This window comes from Pimephales promelas, chromosome 2, assembly GCF_988280905.1.
Source record: "Pimephales promelas chromosome 2, fPimPro1.hap1.1, whole genome shotgun sequence".
NCBI lineage: Eukaryota > Metazoa > Chordata > Actinopteri > Cypriniformes > Leuciscidae > Pimephales > Pimephales promelas.
The window spans coordinates 4,267,445-4,285,800 of NC_142770.1; the positions used below are offsets into that span (position 1 = coordinate 4,267,445).

The window sequence follows — 18,356 nt, forward strand, 5'->3', positions numbered from 1 at the left end:
TATGTATATATTTATATTATATTTATATATATATTAGGGCCGTGCAAAAGTTAATTGCGATTAATCGCATCCAAAATAAAAGTCTGTTTTACATAATATATTTGAGTGTGCTGTATATAATTATTTTGTATATATAAATACCTATGCATGCATGTATATATTTAAGAATTATTTGCGCTTAAATTCTGTATATATTTATAAATACATAATCTATATTATATAAATATAAATATTTTATTTAGGAATAACACATTTTCTTAAACATATACATGCATGTGTGTGTATTTATATATACAAAATAATTATATACAGCACACACAAATATACTATGTAAACACAGACTTTTATTTTGGATGCGATTAATCGCAATTAACTTTTGCACAGCCCTAATATATATATAAAAATATATATGAAGAGTTCAGATGCAAAAGCCTCTAAATGCCATTTGAAATTTTCTTCTTTAATGATGATTTTTATCAAACTTGTATATTTAAGTTCAGTAATTTCACTTAAATAACAATTAATAGGTAATCATCATTGTCATTTAAGTGAAATCACTGAACTTAAATATACAAGCTTGATAAAAATGATCATTCTAGAAGAAAATTTCAAATGGCACTTAGAGGCTTTTGCATCTGAACTCTTCATATAAATATATATATATATTACAGAGTTTTACAGAGCACTCTGAGTGAACTTGAAGACAATTATTCTATATATTTAAAAAAAAAAATGTTTTTAAACTGTTGCATCAAGCTGTGTATGCAAATGAGCTGACTCACACACCTTAGTTCACATGTATTATTTTCCAGGATCTTTTACTTCTTTGTTTGTTTTGTTTTCACTCTGGTATCACATTGTCTGGTTATAATGTTTTTTTTTTCTTTTGCACATGCACAAGTTATGTCTGAAATGTTGTTGCTGTATTCATTTAATACACATGGAAAATGTAGATTGTAGACTTTATTAAACATTGATCCCACACTTCACTGTTCTCTATCACATAATCTACTCCTGTTTAAATGAATAGAAAACGGAATATTATCAATATTATGAAGCAGTATCCACACACATTATCGCTCTCTAGTGTCTAAAGCAGAAAATCACATCTCTCTAATAACAGTGCTACTTTTAGCCGATAGGGTGCGCTATTACTGCTGTTCTCATAAGAAACAATATAATACACTATAAAAGAAACAGACCAACCTGATCACTGCACTGCCTACTGATGCCTATTATAACAAACTCAATTAAACACAGATTACTTTGGTTTATAGAATAAAATGTCTGTTGTCATTGCTTTTTTGAGTGGCGCCATCTGGTGTGTTTTCAATAACAGCAGTTTTAAACCACTAAATGCATTGAATTCATCATCACGGCCCCCTCACTTTAAAAAAAAGTATTCCAAACTTTTTAAAAGATAAATATGATATTTTTTCTATATTTTTCTACCTCATGCAGTGTTAAACAGTTTCTCATCTTGCACACACTCGGCGAATGAGGCTAATTCTGATTCTAAATCAAATATGAACCATTATATTATAAGGTACACAGGTTTAAGATACTGATTTTATTGACTTTTAATAAAAATATAAAATATGTATACAGTCTTAAAAGAAGGGTCAGATGATCTCTAACATTATGCAAACGCAGTGAGTGAGGAGGGTTAAGCGGCGGTGGGAGGATTCACACATCAGTTCTGCTGTCACATCTGATGCTGAACAACTGAAGAAAATGTCTCGCATGTTTGTTTTCTGTGTGTGTGGCTGGTGTCTCACTGGTAAGTCATTAAGAACATAAAAAAAAGAAAGTGCCTGCTATTGTTCAAATCAGGTTATTTTCATTTAAGTTGATCTAATACACAGACTATCTAATGATGTAAATCTCATTTATTTAAGAAATATTATTAAAATATCCAATTAAAACGGTACTTTCAATCATGTATTAATTTTCAAGATGTTATGTAACTTTAAAAACTATAAATAATGTTAAAACAAATTTTAAGATTAAGGATGTGATGCACTATAAAGATTAAGTTTCAATCGAGATTAAATCAAGATTTATCTATAATAATGCTGTTACACCGGACTTACAAAACTGGTTTTACTTTACATTTAAGATACTTTAAATTAAACTCCTCGAGAAGCTGTATGACTGCAAAGGTTGTTGCTGTTTTTGGTTTTCTTTGAGTTTATATCTTGTGCATTCATGTTTTTAATGTATTAAATAGTCTGTGTTGGGTTGTGTTGTTTAAAATTGACATTTGTGTTTTCTCTCTCTGTTGGACTCTGACAGTTTCTCTGTAACAGTAACGGCTTATAAAGACAGTTGACGTTTTACATGTTGTGTTTCTCTTATGCTCTGGATGATCTCAATATTAAATCAAAACATTTGCTGATTTCAGGCTAAAACCATCAGGAGCGTTAATCTGTGTAAATCTGTGTGTTCATCAGGTGTGTTTGGTGATTCAGTGTCAGTGATGGAGGGAGATTCTGTTACTCTAAACACTGATGTTACTGAAATACAGGAACTAGAAGACATACTGTGGACATTTGGAGCTGAAAAGTCTCTGATAGCTAAAATTAAAAAGAAGAAGCAAATCTTCTCCACATATGATGATGTTCCTGATGGGAGATTCAGAGACAGACTGAAGCTGGACGATCAAACTGGATCTCTGACCATCACACACACCACAACTGAACACACTGGAGTTTATAGACTAGAGATAAAGGGAGCGAAACTGACATCAAAAACATTCAATGTTTCTGTCTATGGTGAGTAGAGATCATCTGTCCAAACGTTCATATATTCTGTTTACATATTCAAATGTTTTATCATTTTATAGTTTGAGATAATAGACACATTCACTGACCATGAACACATAAACACTCACTCAACACAAAGTGTATTACTATTCACTAATTCATATTTCTGCTCATTCTCTCATTTCTCAGCTCGTCTGCCTGTTCCTGTCATCAGTAGAAACTGTTCATCTTCATCAAATTGTTCATTGGTGTGTTCAGTGTTGAATGTGAGTGGTGCGACTCTGTCCTGGTACGCAGGAATGAGTGTATTGTCCAGCATCAGTGTGTGTGATCTCAGCATCAGTCTCTCTCTACCTCTGGAGGTGGAATATCAGGATAAAAACACCTACAGCTGTGTGCTGAACAATCCCATCAGCAACCAGACCACACATCTGGACATCAACACACTCTGCAGACACACATGTGCAGGTACACCACCACTCATCAGATATATGTGTGTGTGTGTGTGTTTACTGACCTGATCTCTGTCTTCTGTTGTAGATCAGACTAATGCGCTCACTTCTTTCTTCATCATTACACAGACACACACACTCTTCCTCCAGTGTCTCTGATAGTGTTGATCTCGGCCGGATCTCTGATGATTGTTGCAGGATTCTGGATCTTCTGGATCTGCAGGAAATGTAGAAAAATTGACAAAGAAGGCAAGTATTATATTCTACTTTTAAACAAGAAATATAACAAATAATCATTTGAAAATATGCTCTAAATTTTTTAGCCTAAATTATTTAACTAAAATTATTCTCATGCATAATGTTCTAGTTTTCATCCTTTGAAACCAAACTAATGTCTATTATTGTGTTTGACAATTTCTGTTGATCACACTCATATCAGAATTCATGTCTATTTCTATATAATGACATAATGTCGCTCTTTAGGCTACGCGTCTCACTTGCACACAAAAAAAAAACTGATTCTGTATTTCTCAAACAGCATCAACACTGCAAATGCAAAAACATAAATGTTTATTTTATTATTTATTTTTTGTTAAAGCTGTCTCCATTATTGAATGTAGGCGTACTTGTGCAAAGATGATTCTAGTGCTCAGATTAAAATATATATGAATGATGACTTTTGTTGCGCTTGTTGGGTTTAAAAGCTTTTTAAATACAAATAATGTAAAATACTTTACTTTTCAAGTAAACATCTCATTTATGTGTCTCTCCAAATTTCACGATACATACTCTTTTTGTGTGTGGTAAACGTTGTAGGTCTAATCCAATTGAAATTTGTTAATGCCGTTTTTGACCACTTAATGCTGTTAACTTAGAAAGCCCTAATAATGACATAGACATATTTAGCTTGTGAAGAACCAGATCTTGTTTGAATCTTGTTGTTTTTTTAATGCATCCATTATTGTTCAAACAGTTGAGACTCGTGAAGAAGAGATCACTTACACTGAGGCAACATTCAACAAAAGAAACACACAGAAAAAATCGGTAAGACAATTGTTTTTTTGTTGAGTATTTGTTTCATTTCAGCAGAGAGTCCGATGTAGATTTGTGTGCTTGTGTTTTTGTCTGCATAATATGGACTCCCATTTACACCACATTAGAAAAAAAAATCACGCTCTGGTAAATCATAATAATGACAAAAAAAAAATAATCATGACATCCTAAATCAAAATTATGAGATTAAAAAGTCAAAATAGCACTTCAAAATTCGAAAATATCACAAAGTCGAAATTCTGACTTCAAATGTTTAATTATAAAATAATTTTGATTTAGAATGTCATAACTTTGAGTTTTGTATCTAATATTTTTCACTTTATCAGAGCATACATTTTTTTCTTATGTGGTGGAAATGGGCTTTCATATAATAATGATCTATCACATAAACCTCACACTGTTGCGACGCCGCGAATATCTTGTCTTCGGTCTGGTCTTCTGTCACATACGGTTGTTGATGACAAACAACAGAGATGATATGATGATATGAATATGATTATCCATCAAATGTCTTTAATCAGTCCCTCCAGAAAAACGCGATTATGCGATCGCTGAATTCAATGCAAAATCAGCCAAGGTCCGCATATTTTTCAAATACGCCGCACTTTCGCCGCATAAATTGCCGATTTCCGTGCAAAATATGCGGGGTTTGCATAATTTCATAATCCTCGCATTTTCGTTGCAAAAAAAGTCACATGTATCTTAGCAGAAAGTTGAAAAATGTTGCGTTTGCTTCACACAAGAGCAGCCATTTCCCCCTGTTTCCATGGGAACGTTATGAAGTGACCCAATTACGCGACGCCAGACAGAATCGCAGGAGGCGATTGAAATCTCACAAATCGAACTCATATAACTGTCTGTCACACGTTCTACCGTCACATCGTTACTTAATAAACAACATAATATAAAAGAAGTAGCATCAAACAGAAATTACCCGCACACATGGGGTGTTCGAGGCGCACATATAACACGGCAGAGAGTTCAACAGGGAGCGCGCAGCTCTTAAAGGGGCCACACCTTATTTACACTCGTTACAGTCTGAAATAAAACAAGATGGGAAATTAAATATTCCCAGCACTTTCTATGATGTAGTATGCTTGCTTATCAAAGGAAGTAATAAGAAATGACTCTTACATTAGCCTAGTGAGAACAGGATGTTGGGGGAATCACTTTTTTTCTCTTTTTCATCAAACCGCAATTTTTGCAAGTTCCCTCAATTTTTGCAAATTCCTGCAATTTCATCGCATAAAATTGCATAAGTATCCCGCATATTCCATCGCATTTTTAAAGAAAACGGGCCACGTAATCAATCAATTTTTGCCCGCAACAATCACACAAAAAAAAACTCAGCGTTTTTTTGGAAGGACTAAATACTATTATGGTAAATGTTATATATAAATCGCAAATTTTTTCACAAATTTTTGGAAATTACCACCACAAAATCAGTCATTTTGATCGCAAAAATCACACAAAAAAATCGTGAAATCCTGGTGGGACTGTTTAATGGATAATCCACAACATCAGTGTTGGGTGTAACTGTAATTTAATTACTTTTTCCTTGAAAATGTAAAGGATTACTCTTCATTTATCTGTAATTTAATTACAGTTACTTCTGATGTAATTGAGGTAAATACTGTGTGTAGATCAATCCGATCTCACAGCGACTGGTATGCATTTTATGAGGTGTCTAAAATAGTACGACCGCACTTGTACAAATTCGTATGAATTATTGGAAAATATGTACGAAAAAAGTGTGAAATGTCATGAGATCAGACATAAAACAATAGTGGGTTTAACATCAAAATGTATTGTCTGATGCTAAAAAGTATGTTTTTAAAATGTAATTTCCACCGTGGTCAGTTTAAGGATAATTCATGCAATTTTATAGTATTTATTTGAAAGAATTAAAACAGATTCATGTCTATCCTTGTATTATTCAGCTGGTTGAGATTGATATGGGATTTTAAAAGTAATTACTAATTAAAAGTAATGAAATACTTTTTAGAGAGAGTAATTAGTACAGTAATCTAATTACACTGTTGAAGAGGTAATTAGTAACTAGTAATTAATTACTTTTTTGGAGTAACTTACAACACTGCACAACATGAACCTCAGTAGATAGGAGGAAAGGTAACAACCGTAATTACTGACGAGATCGGAAAAAAAAACTCAAATGAAACACGAGGACTTAAATACAAACAAAGGGAACTACTTTAGAGACAGTTGAACAGAATGAGTAATCAAAAAAGGAAACATGGTAAGAAATGACGAACTCAGACAAGTGGAAAAAGGGCAATGACTGAAAACAAACTCTAAACCAGGGGTGTCCAAACTTTTTTTAGTGAGGGCCAAATACAGTTCCTGAACTTGGAGAAAGTATACCTTGTGAGCAGGTACTTTTGAAGGGGGAAATATTTACCAGTGTTGTGCAAGTTACTTCCAAACTGTAATACATTAGGTATTACTTGTTACTGTTATTTAAAAGTAATTCATTACCTTACAATATTACTGTCTCAGAATTGTAATGCGTTACATTACTCATGTATTACTTTTGAGTTACTTTCACCAAAATAACTAAGTAGAACTTAACTTTGGGGCTGTAACGATATGCAATATGAAACCGAAATCGCGATTCGCCACACGACTCAGATCCACGAACCTACAGAATCCCGACACACCTCTTCCAACTCCAGCGTTATTCTCCTTACCGTCCAGATCCAATGCTGCCTTATCTTTAAATTATTTGAAGTTAACATTATAAAATACGTGGACCTACACCACAAACTAGTTGAGGATAAATTATTTAAAATTGGGGAAGTCCAGCATTATGGACATGATGACATTTGCAGTCAAAACTTGAAATAAAAATTCTCAGAAAATTCATGTATTGAAACATATATACTTCCTTAAAGGACTCCAGACATTAAACAAATATCAGTCTATGTTTTATTTTTAATATTAGGGAAAAGACACACATTCATGCGTGACAAAAAAAAAAATAGGAGGCAAAATATATTTTTTGTAATTACACTGCGCAAATCGGATGAGGAAGGGTTGGCTCTCCAGTCTCCATAGACCTTAAAATATTCATTTTATTTTAGTTTTCGTGTTCGCATTTATGAGGAAAAAACAATGTTACAGATGCGACCGCTCTGAACTGGCACTAAAAGACTGCTTTAAAACTTTCACATAGTCTGTTGCCTTTAAGAAGTAAAAGCAGACAATAGCTACACTGTAATACAAGCCTCACTGAACATGTAACGAGTAAAATATTACTGAAAATTGATTAGTAATGCCTTACACTACTGCGCTACAGCAAAAAGTAATATGCTACTTGTATTACTTTTGTAATGCGTTACTCCCAACACTGATATTTACCCAGAACTTCATTTAGTTCCTAAGGTGTAAATGCACGTAGACCAACTCCAAAGTCCCTAAATCCTGAGAAAAGTTTTCTCTTTTAGAATCTTTATAAAAGACTTGATTTTTTATTCATCTTGGTCATCGTGTGCTTGTGCCACCAGGAGCGTGACACACACACATACACAATCTCATTTATTCTTATTATTATATCTTGTGTTTTGCATTTTTTGTTACAGAAAGTTGAAGATTATACTACTTGTGTGGTTTATGCACGAATCTGAGTACAAGACCCAGATTGTGTGACCATTTCACAGGGAACCTGCTGAAAAAACTCAGACTCTGAGTCCATGAGTTTTGGGATTGAGCAAATCACAGCAGACATCCAGCAGGATCATCCCGAAGGAGTTTAAAATGTGATATTAACAATGGATTAATTAAATAAATCATATAAATCCTGTGGCCCATTGGAGCAGTTTTATGTGTTACTCTTAAAGTCAAAGTGTAAAACGTAGATGCAAACTATTTGTCAAAAGGAGTCAAAGTAAACCCTGGATGTGGTCTCTTTTTTAGACATCTGCACAGATATGTGGTTTGATCTGTTGGGTAGACAAACAGCTTCTGCATGGGCATGTTTGATGGCAGTTTGTGAGTGCATCTCTGAGGTGTGAATTGCATGTTTTTGTGGATGCATGTCTGAGGTGTCAGTCTGAGCGTTTGTGTGAAAAGCATGTCGTCGCAGGTGTTTTTTCCATTCCTGCTCACATGAAGCCGTTAACTTCTGCTAAAAAAAAAGAATAGTGCAAAATACTGAACTATGTCTGACAAAAAAAAGATCTCAAATCAAACTATGATAGTACTTTGAGAAATTTAAATATCACATGCTTTGTGTGCATAAACAAGATAGTCTTAAATACACATGCAGTGATCCTGAAGTTAAGCAGTGCTACATTATTGCTAGAGCTGGAAATAACTACTGAAACTAAACTCCCAGAAAAGAAAAATACAAAAGCGGTCACTGGGGTGATACGCTTTCAAAAGGTGCCTTATTAACTCTGAAAATGAAAATTGACTCATAATTTACTCACGCTCAAGTTGTTTCAAATCTGTATGAACACTTTTGCTTCTTATGCTGAACACAAAATAAGATAATTTAAAGAATGTTGGTCATCAAACAGTTGATGGTCTTGTGGAATTTTTTATAATCATTGATCCTTAGTAGGTATTACAAAGTAGTGTGGGTCATATGTTTTTATTGTGATATGTGAACAAGATAAATGTATGTTTGTACACCTACGGTAATGCAGGGGTAAGACACTTTGGGAACAGCTGGGAAGGGACCTTTGACCTAGTATTTACACTAGTATTTACCTTTAGTGGTCTTAAGTGCTAAGTCTTGATGAATAGAAGGATATACAACAGAATGTGTCGTATCTTGAACGTGAACGGGGTCAGTGGTTCATGTAGGTTGTCTACAAACCGAAAGGTTGGTGGTTCAATCCCCGGTTCCACCTGACCAGGTGTCCATGAGCAAGACACCTAACCCCAGCTGCACCCCATGAGCTGGATGGCGCCTTGTATGGCTGACACCGCCGTCGGTGTATGAATGGATGAATGTGAGGCAATATGTAAAGCGCTTTGATGGCCATTAGGTCTATGAAGGCGCTATATAAATGCAGACCATTTACCCGCCGAATAAAGACCTTGTGAATAATATAAAAGCTGCTCGGCTCTTCCTCTCAGTGTCTCACTCGTGCCACTGCGTAACTTCTGAGTCCTTCATGCAAGAATAAATACTTTTACAAAAGACAGTTTGATTCGGAGTATCTCTTACGCATTGATAATGATTGGATAATCCATTGATGTCAATGGGACTCGTCAACTCTCTTACTGACATTCTTCAAAATATCTTCCTTTGTGTTCAGCAGAAGACATTAAGGTTGGAAATTATAAAATGAGATGAAGATTATAATTAATTAGACAGAAAATCTCACCTTTAATGTCATTGATAGTGGTAAAGTCCAGATACAGCTAGGACAGCTCAAGATATCCACTCCTGCTCCAGTTCCAGTTGTGTAACCAACACCTGCAGATGAGGAATCAGGGAACAAAACACTAGTGTGAAGGAGTGTTAATCCTTTTAACAATACAAATTACTTGTTTTAAATAAAAGTATATATATATATATATATATACTTTCATTATTATTATTATAATATAATACTATTAATTTATCAAATAGCCTATATATATATATATATATATATATATATATATATATATATATATATATATGAAGAGTTCAGACAACAAGTGCCATTTGAAATTTTCTTCTAAAATTATCATTTTTATCAAGCTTGTATATTTAAGTTCAGTAATTTCACTTAAATGGCAATGAAGATTACCTATTAATTGTCATTTAAGTGAAATTACTGAACTTAAATATACAAGCTTGATAAAAATGGTCATTTTAGAAGAAAATTTCAAATGGCATTTAGAGGCTTTTGCATCTGAACTGAGTCTTCATATATATATATATATATATATATATATATATAGGCTATTTGATAAATTAATATTATTAGCAAATGCATCTGGTGGTGGATGTGAGTACCTAGGGTGCTCTGAGTGTTGTTTACAAGTGAAAGTGCCCACATCTCTGTGTTATTCTCAGTCTCTGTGATCTTCTGGTTTGATGTCTCGGTTCCCTCCTTCAATGTGTATCTGATTCATCTTCATTCGGGTTAAAATCTTAACTCTGGACAGTGAAAAGAATAACACGTCTCCTCAACAACACATTATTTTAGGACTCATTCATGTCTGGAACACAGGACTGAAACTGATAAGTAAAAATGGAACCCGCTCAAAGATGTCGCGAACAATCCAGTAGCCTACACAAAAACATTCGTTTTTTTTTTTATCAAATAAAGAGCATGAAACGGTCTAAGTTCTTACTTTGGGTTGTTGACAATGAATAACTAAGAGCTGTCATGTTCTTCCAAACGTAAATAATTTCCTCTGTTCAAACCTCTCTGTATTTCTATTCCAAAGATCAAAATCAACACTTGACCACTAGAGGGATTAATCATATTCCCACTCACTCTGTGGGCCAAAACGCGGAAGTGAGTTAGCATTTTAGCATTACGGTTCCTTCGCTCTAAAGCCTATGGGATTTTTGAATGGGTTTTTGCTAAATCGCCTGAAATAAGGTCTGTGGTGAACAAAACTTCTAAATATTTCCACGTTTTGATCTATGACATAGAACACACAGTTATAACCTGCTTGTGGTTTTTTTTTTTTTTCAACTTTATTGTGTCTGATTGTGTTTTAACTTGTAAAGATTATCTTGATAGACAAAACGTGTAAGGGTCACAATTCTTTGTTAAACACAGATCTTTTTTTTGCGATTTTCCAGAAGTCTATGGGGAAAATGCATTGCTTTTCGACCGAGGGAACCCGTGCGCCGCTAGCTTCCGAGTTGTCCTACAAAGTGACGTCATCACTTCGGCACATTACTATCCTACTGTTTCTATAAAGGTTATTAATAATATTCACTTTGCCATTGCCATAGAGCGATTGAACATGGTAATTATATTTCTCCACAAAATAGTTGCTGCATGTATTTTTCTGATTATAACAGTTCAAAGAAAATAAAATAAATTAAATATACATTTTGTCATTTCTCTTTTAAGTCACTCAAGTCTGGTAATGTTTCTTACCAAATTATGCTATATTGTCTTAATTATAAACAAGCTGGTTTACTGTTACTGATACAAGCATATGCATGCTGTGTTAGACCACCATCTAGTGGCTAAACTAGGAATTCACTGTTCAAAGAATGTTCATTAGATTTTTTTAATTGCCATTTATCGCATGAACATACACACATATCTTTCGAGCCTTGAAGGTTTTTGGCAAATGACAGTGAAATATAAAATTTTAACATTAAATACACCGCCTGCTCAGAGTAAATCAAAAACTTACACGTAATACTTACACTTACAGAAAATGTGCTGTAAGAATAAGTTTAAAAGCCTTGGATTAAAAGGTGTATGTAAGAATTAGCATCCGGAGAGGACAATTTAAGTATGTGATAGCAGCATGATGTCAATCTTAAAATGATAACATAAACATACAGGTCTTTATCAATGTCAGCAATGCAGCAACACCTGGTATCAACACCTGGTATCATCTGATTCAGTGTCAGTAAACTTTTTCCTCAAATTTGCCAATTTCATGTCATCTCATCCGTATGAGGATTTTATCAAACACTCTGTCTCTCAAGCAATCAGGAAGAATTTTACACATTTTTTTTATCTTCTGTGGTGTTTTTTTTTTTTTTTTTTTTTTTACAGAAAGTTGAAGAGGAAGATCACGTAGATTATGTGCCTGTCAGCATGAGAGAAATAAATAAACTTAAATCTTAAAAAGTAGCAGATCTCCAGCGACAGCCTCAGTCTGATCTAAAGAATGTGCTAAATACAAAGACTTTTACCAATTATTGGTATTGTATGATCAGTTTAGCATGTTGACTCTTGAATCCTCAAAACTAATTCAGATCATGCATTTACATCTGTACCAAAAATGTATTGCGATCTGTTGAGTGAACAGGTTCTGCATGAGTATTGGGTATTACTGGAAGAGTTTGAGCGGTCAGTATGTGTTTAAAGGTTAGAGTTATTCATTTTGTTCATAACTTGTTAAAAAAAATATGCATTAATTGTGAAAAACCATAAAGCAAATGATAATACTAATAATTTCCCCCAGAAACTACAGTTATTATACATACTATTAAAAAAACTGTCTTTTTTTAAAAAAAAATTCCAATTTCTTTTCTAATATTAGTTTTACTGTAATCACTAATAACTGTTGGTAAAAGTTTAGTGCATTAGTGTTATAATAATGTATAACTCAATAATTCATTATTACTTGGTAATGGTAACACACACAAAACATATTTTAGAGACACAGATTACAGACTTCATGAATGAATCTTGTTATTTGTATCATGAACATTAAAGAAATGTAAATTATTTCCTTGTTTCAGTTTCCAGGAAATATTCTATCCAGATTGCAAACAATATGAGACCCTTATTCATCGTCTGGTGTCGTTTAAAGCCCTTTGAAGCCGCACTGAAACTCTCATTTGGACCTTGAACCGTTTGGTTCCCAATGAAGTCCATTATATAGAGAAAATCCTGGAATGTTTAACAAAAACCTTAATTTCTTTTCGACTGAAGGAAGAAAGACATGGACATCTTGGATGACATGGGGGTGAGTAAATTATCAGTAAAAGGTTTTTTTTTTTAAAGTGAACTACTCCTTTAAGTAGACATCTGACTGTAGTACTTTTACTTGTACTTTTTGGCACCCATCCCTGGAATAGTTTCAGTTGATCGTCCTCTCTCCATCATTTTCTAAATCTCTTTAGTGTTCAATTCAATGATTATTCTATAGTTTGTCTTGTCCTCAATCCCCTTTCCCATCTCGTTCATTCAGGCATCTGCAAGACAACACAGATTCACAAAAGGTTAGAAGAAATGAGAAGGATAAATTAAATTGAAATTGTGTTTTTTTTTTCAGTTGTTTGTACAGAGGTTTTCTTTTACTAAATATTTATACTACAATATAATACTACAATAATCAAAAAAGTGAAGTAGTATGATTTTAACATCGCATCTGAAATTCTTGAATTCATTCTTTGCGAAAGATGGATAAAAAGGCGCATATGAAACAAAAACCTTGGAGAAAATATATTCGATCCGGTAAAATGCTGATTTGCACGGGACTAATATTATCACAGGACTTCCGTGTTCTGTGAAATATAGTAGGTCATTTCCGGGGTAATTCATTCTTTACAACTTATGTCCGATTTGAATGGGATTAAGATCTCAGGCAACCTCTGCAATTATTACAAATGACTAGACGTCACCAGGTAATGCTTATCCCGTGCGAATACGGCTTAAGTCTGCAATTGCTATATTCATGGAACTGTGAAATTAAAGACTTATTCAACAAGCAGAAACCCATTTCACACTCTGTTGATCACAGAAAATTGCCATGGAGAAAGCATTCTGTGCAAACACAAACACTTCCCGAGATTCAGGATCGATCCCAGAATGGGGACTGGGTAACATTGGGATCAGTCCCGGGACGAGCCCAACATTCACGCAGCACATGAACAGGATTTGTAGGAACAAAGAGAAAAGTTTGTGTTCATCAATGAATTAAGGAATGGTGAAAAAATCTGTCAAACAAGACAGTCTAATGTCACGATGTGTGTGAAATCACTGGCAGTGTGAATGAACCAAAATCAGCAGATACTAGGACGAATCCAGGACACATTATCAGTGTATTTTCAGGAATCTCTGTGTGAAATCAGCTAAACATCGACAAATTGAAAGAACTGAGGGCTTAAATACACATATAGAGCAACGTTAAACACATGTCAATCAAATAATTTGATAATAAAAAAAAACAACATAACTTTTACCACCTTATGTTTAAAAATGAATTGTAATTATTTAACAATATGACATTTATTCATATCACTATTCTTTTAAAGGATTTTTGCATAGTAAATGTCATGTCTTGCTAAATCAGCGGTGTGTAATACCTGGTACTGCTTGAACTTGCGGCGACGGTAGTAAATCTCACCAGCGGTAACAACTGCAGAAACCAGCAGAACAACACCAACACATATTCCTGCTACAACACCTGAAGACAGACCTGACCCTGGAACAGATGAAGAGAAACAGCGGCTGATAATCCATCCAGTGCGTAACAATATTGACTGATACACCTTTTTTACATTGATTTTCAGTTATATGATATTGATTTAACATATTAATTGTAATTTTTAGCAACAGCAGCTAAAACAGCTTCTCAGCATTGTGAACTTTGGGATAGTTCACTTTGTAATTAATTTTTGATATGTTTTATCTTACCTCAAGGGCATCCAAGATGTAGGTGTCTTTGTTTACGCAGTATTTTCAATTTTGATATTTTTAGGTCAAACCGTTCTTGTCTGTCAGTCATATAATGGAGGTCTATGGTCACCACCTCAAAGAGCATTCACAGAGAAGTCCAGATTAAACATGATTTAATGACTCGTAAAAAAAGGCCTTCGACATGAAATGAGCGGTTTGTGTGAGAAAACGAACGGTATTTATATCGTTTTTGTCACGTTCAAGTGAGGCCGCGGGCGCTTTGTGACTCTCTTTTTCCCTTTATTTATTTATCAGGGACAATGCACAAAATACATTAGTCTTACGAAGAGATGCTTTGTGCCAGAGTTAGCCGAAGCTAATTTTCATTCACAGTCCCCGGGCAGGTGCACACAATTTAAGACTTTAAAACATTGCATTACTAAACAACTATCAATAGTAATATCAGCTATTAGTCTATGAGGATCATATAAAAACAATCTGTGATTACAAGAGGTAAAAACAATATAAAAACTGTTCGTTTTCTCACACAAACCGCTCGTTTCGTGTCTTAGGCCATCAATGTGTACTTGCATTTAGGAGTCATTAAATCATGTTTAATTTGGACTTCTCTGTGCATGCTCTTTGAGGTGGTGACCATAGACCTCCATTATATGACTGACAGACAAGAACGGTTTGACCTAAAAATATCAAAATTGAAAATATATGGAAACAAAGACACCTACATCGTGGATGCCCTTGAGGTAAGATAAAACATACCAAAAATTAATTTCAAAGTGAACTATCCCTTAAAAAATAATCAATGGATATGCATTGATAATTATACACTCACCAATGACAGTAAGATTGAATCTCTTCACTCTAGTGATGCTGAAGCTGCTGTTGATGTTGATGATCTGTAGTTTATATTCTCCAGAGTCAGTGATTGTGATGTTCGTGATGGTCAGAGATCTGGTTACATTCACCTTCAGTCTGTCTTTAAATCTCTCATCACCATCTTCACACTGAACATCTGTGCAGGTTTTATTTGGATCTCCAGTGATTTCAGCGATGAGAGTGTCATTAAAATACCACCTCATCACATCATTTGGTTTCCTTATTTCACAAGGATCTAAAGTTACAGATTCTCCCTCCTGTTTATTCACTTCATATAATTCAGAAGCAGAAACACCTGAAACACAAAACAACAGCTGCAGAGGATCTTTTTGAGGAAAACAAATAAACTACAGGACAAAAGAACGAACTGCACATGAATGCAAATGCACGCCCCTTCTTAACTATTGATCTGAAAAGAACCATTTATGCCTGTTTTAAACCCATTTTGCATATTTGTATTCACATTTAATCAGGAGATCAGATATGTGATTAAACACGGTCATCTGAGCTAAAATACAACTTCCTTTAGCCTACAAAAATACTTTTAAAACAAATAGCTTGCAAATAGAAATTATTTTATTTTAAATCAAAACGAACTTTTTGATTAACGTGCTGAGACAATTAAGCTAGCAAGTTTGTAAATATTATCTTTATACTATATGTGAATTAAAAACTACAGATTAAGAAAATAACTCTTAATATCGTTGTGAAAATAATAAACATTAACGATATGATTTAAGTAGGCTACATACAGTTTAAAATAATAAACATTAATGACTCACCGTGAACATTAACACTGAAGATCGTTTCACTGTTCCTGTCGCCGCTGATAATCAGTAGTTTATAAACTCCCGACTGTGTGTTTGTGGTGTGTGTGATGGTCAGAGATCCAGTCTGATGATCCAGCTTCAGTCTATCTCTGAATCTCTCTGTGTCTTTATTACACTGATCATCTGTACAGATCTTACTGAGATCTCCACTGATTTGAGCGATTCGAGTGTCATTAAAATACCATCTAATATCATCTTGTTGGTTTGTTTGAACACCAGTGTATAGAGTGACTGAATCTCCCTCCAGCACTGACACTTCATCAGCTGATCTAACACCGAAAACACCTGAGGAAGAAACGGTTAAATAGTCAAACAAAAACATATTGTGTGATTTCAACAATGTCCCCTTTCGCTATCTACATATGTTCACTCATGCATCGGTTTTATCGTTGACTCAAAGAGAGATTCTAAAGTCTTACCATGGTCGAGAAAAAACATGATCATTGAGAACGAATGAATGAAAAGCTTCATTTTCAGCACTTTTCACTCGGAAAAATGACCGCTAATTCCGATCCATAAAATGGTTCTTCTGTTTTATTTGAGACGTTTTAATGAAAACAATAACTTAAACTTTCATAGAGGAGCGCGCGATGACGAGGAGAAGGGGTGTGACGTTTAACACGCATGCAGCCAGGGGATTCGTCGTGCTTTGTTAAACATCGAGGCGTGGATTTTATTATTTTAAAGAATTTGTAGACTTCTGTCCGTTAACGAGATTTGAACACTACATTATTATTTTACTTTAAAATCACAAAATCAAATCTGCAACAGTCCCTTGAACTAGTAGCCTAAACGGCCATAAATCAGGTTATTATTTTTTTTTTTCTGTTCTTAAAGGAGTAGTTCACTTTTAAGAAAACTTTTGCTGATAACTTACTCACCCCCATGTCATCCAAGATGTCCATGTCATTCTTTCTTCAGGTGAAAAGAAATTAAGGTTTTTGATGAAAACATTCCAGGATTTTCTCTATATAATGGACTTCATTGGGAACCAAACGGTTTCAGTGCAGCTTCAAAAGGCTTTAAACGACACCAGACGATTAATAAGGGTCTTATCTGCCCTTCGAGTCATGTCTCGAAAAAAGATTTGTTCATTTTGATGAACGAGTTCGAACAGGAGGGTCACGAACGCGCATCACAAAACAGAGCAAGGCGAGCATTTGTGCTTATAAAACTTAAACTTTTTTACTTATTTTTTAAAATGAGCGATCGTTTTGCTTGATAAGACCCTTATTCATCGTCTGGTGTCGTTTACAGCCCTTTGAAGCTGCACTGAAACTCTCATTTGGACCTTGAACCGTTTGGTTCCCATTGAAGTCCATTATATGGAGAAAATCCAAAACGTGAAAAAAATTGACTGGGCCTGAGACAAGAGTACAGCATGAGTAATAATTAATGACTTAATTTTTATTTTTGGGTGAACTATCCCTTTAAGGCCCTTTAGGTGACTTCAAGAAGATAATATTTCTGTCACCAAAAATCACCAATTGCCTCCTGTGAAATGCCTCCAACTGTGACAGCTGCCATAGCGCCTGTCCCCGAATGTCGACTGTTTGTCTGAGTGAGTGGAGGGGTAGTATGCACTTTAAAAAAAACACATGCCAAACACACAGTCCATTCGCAACTTAATAATAATTTAATAAATAACAACTTAAAGTGTTGAATATGTGTATTATGGGTGCAAATGAACTGATTAGTGAGACAACAAGTTCATAACTATGCTCACAGTTTATAAGTAAGCAAAGCCAGACCTACCATATTCTAATGATGAAGACTTATAGTTTAGTGTAAATAAATTTAGATGTCTGCACCACTGTGGGAACGTCATGAGCCACAGCATCCCCAGAGAAACATGCAAGGCAGACTCGGTCGGCATGCAGCAGATTTGCCGGGTGTCTTAAAGTCAGTCTTACACTTGCAAATGACAAGTTTTGGCGAGTTCTTTGAAATAATGGCAGCTGTAGACAGGAGTTGGTGGTGTAGCAATTCTTAGCTCAAATAAAGGGGATATAATTTTAATAACTGGTCATGAATATGTCCAATTATCGCATACATAGAGTTTCCAACGGTCAT

General features: G+C 34.5%; 2 protein-coding genes across 2 annotated transcripts; one reads left to right on the forward strand and one right to left on the reverse strand.

Moving 5' to 3' along the window:
- The first annotated feature begins 1,734 nt into the window (after positions 1-1,734).
- Positions 1,735-3,598, forward strand: LOC148995737 (SLAM family member 5-like). Its single transcript, XM_089119110.1, has 5 exons — positions 1,735-1,780; positions 2,454-2,774; positions 2,955-3,233; positions 3,347-3,466; positions 3,585-3,598. Exons 1-5 carry the CDS (start codon positions 1,735-1,737, stop codon positions 3,596-3,598), a joined length of 780 nt encoding a protein of 259 aa, XP_088975236.1.
- A 9,403-nt stretch (positions 3,599-13,001) lies between these two features.
- Positions 13,002-16,806, reverse strand: LOC120486568 (uncharacterized). The gene is made up of 5 exons (XM_089121723.1): positions 16,703-16,806; positions 16,236-16,568; positions 15,410-15,748; positions 14,247-14,365; positions 13,002-13,133 (listed from the first exon to the last, which is right to left on the reverse strand). The coding sequence occupies exons 1-5, from the start codon at positions 16,752-16,754 to the stop codon at positions 13,122-13,124; spliced, it is 855 nt and encodes a 284-aa protein (XP_088977849.1). The 5' UTR covers positions 16,755-16,806; the 3' UTR covers positions 13,002-13,121.
- Positions 16,807-18,356: the final 1,550 nt, after the last annotated feature.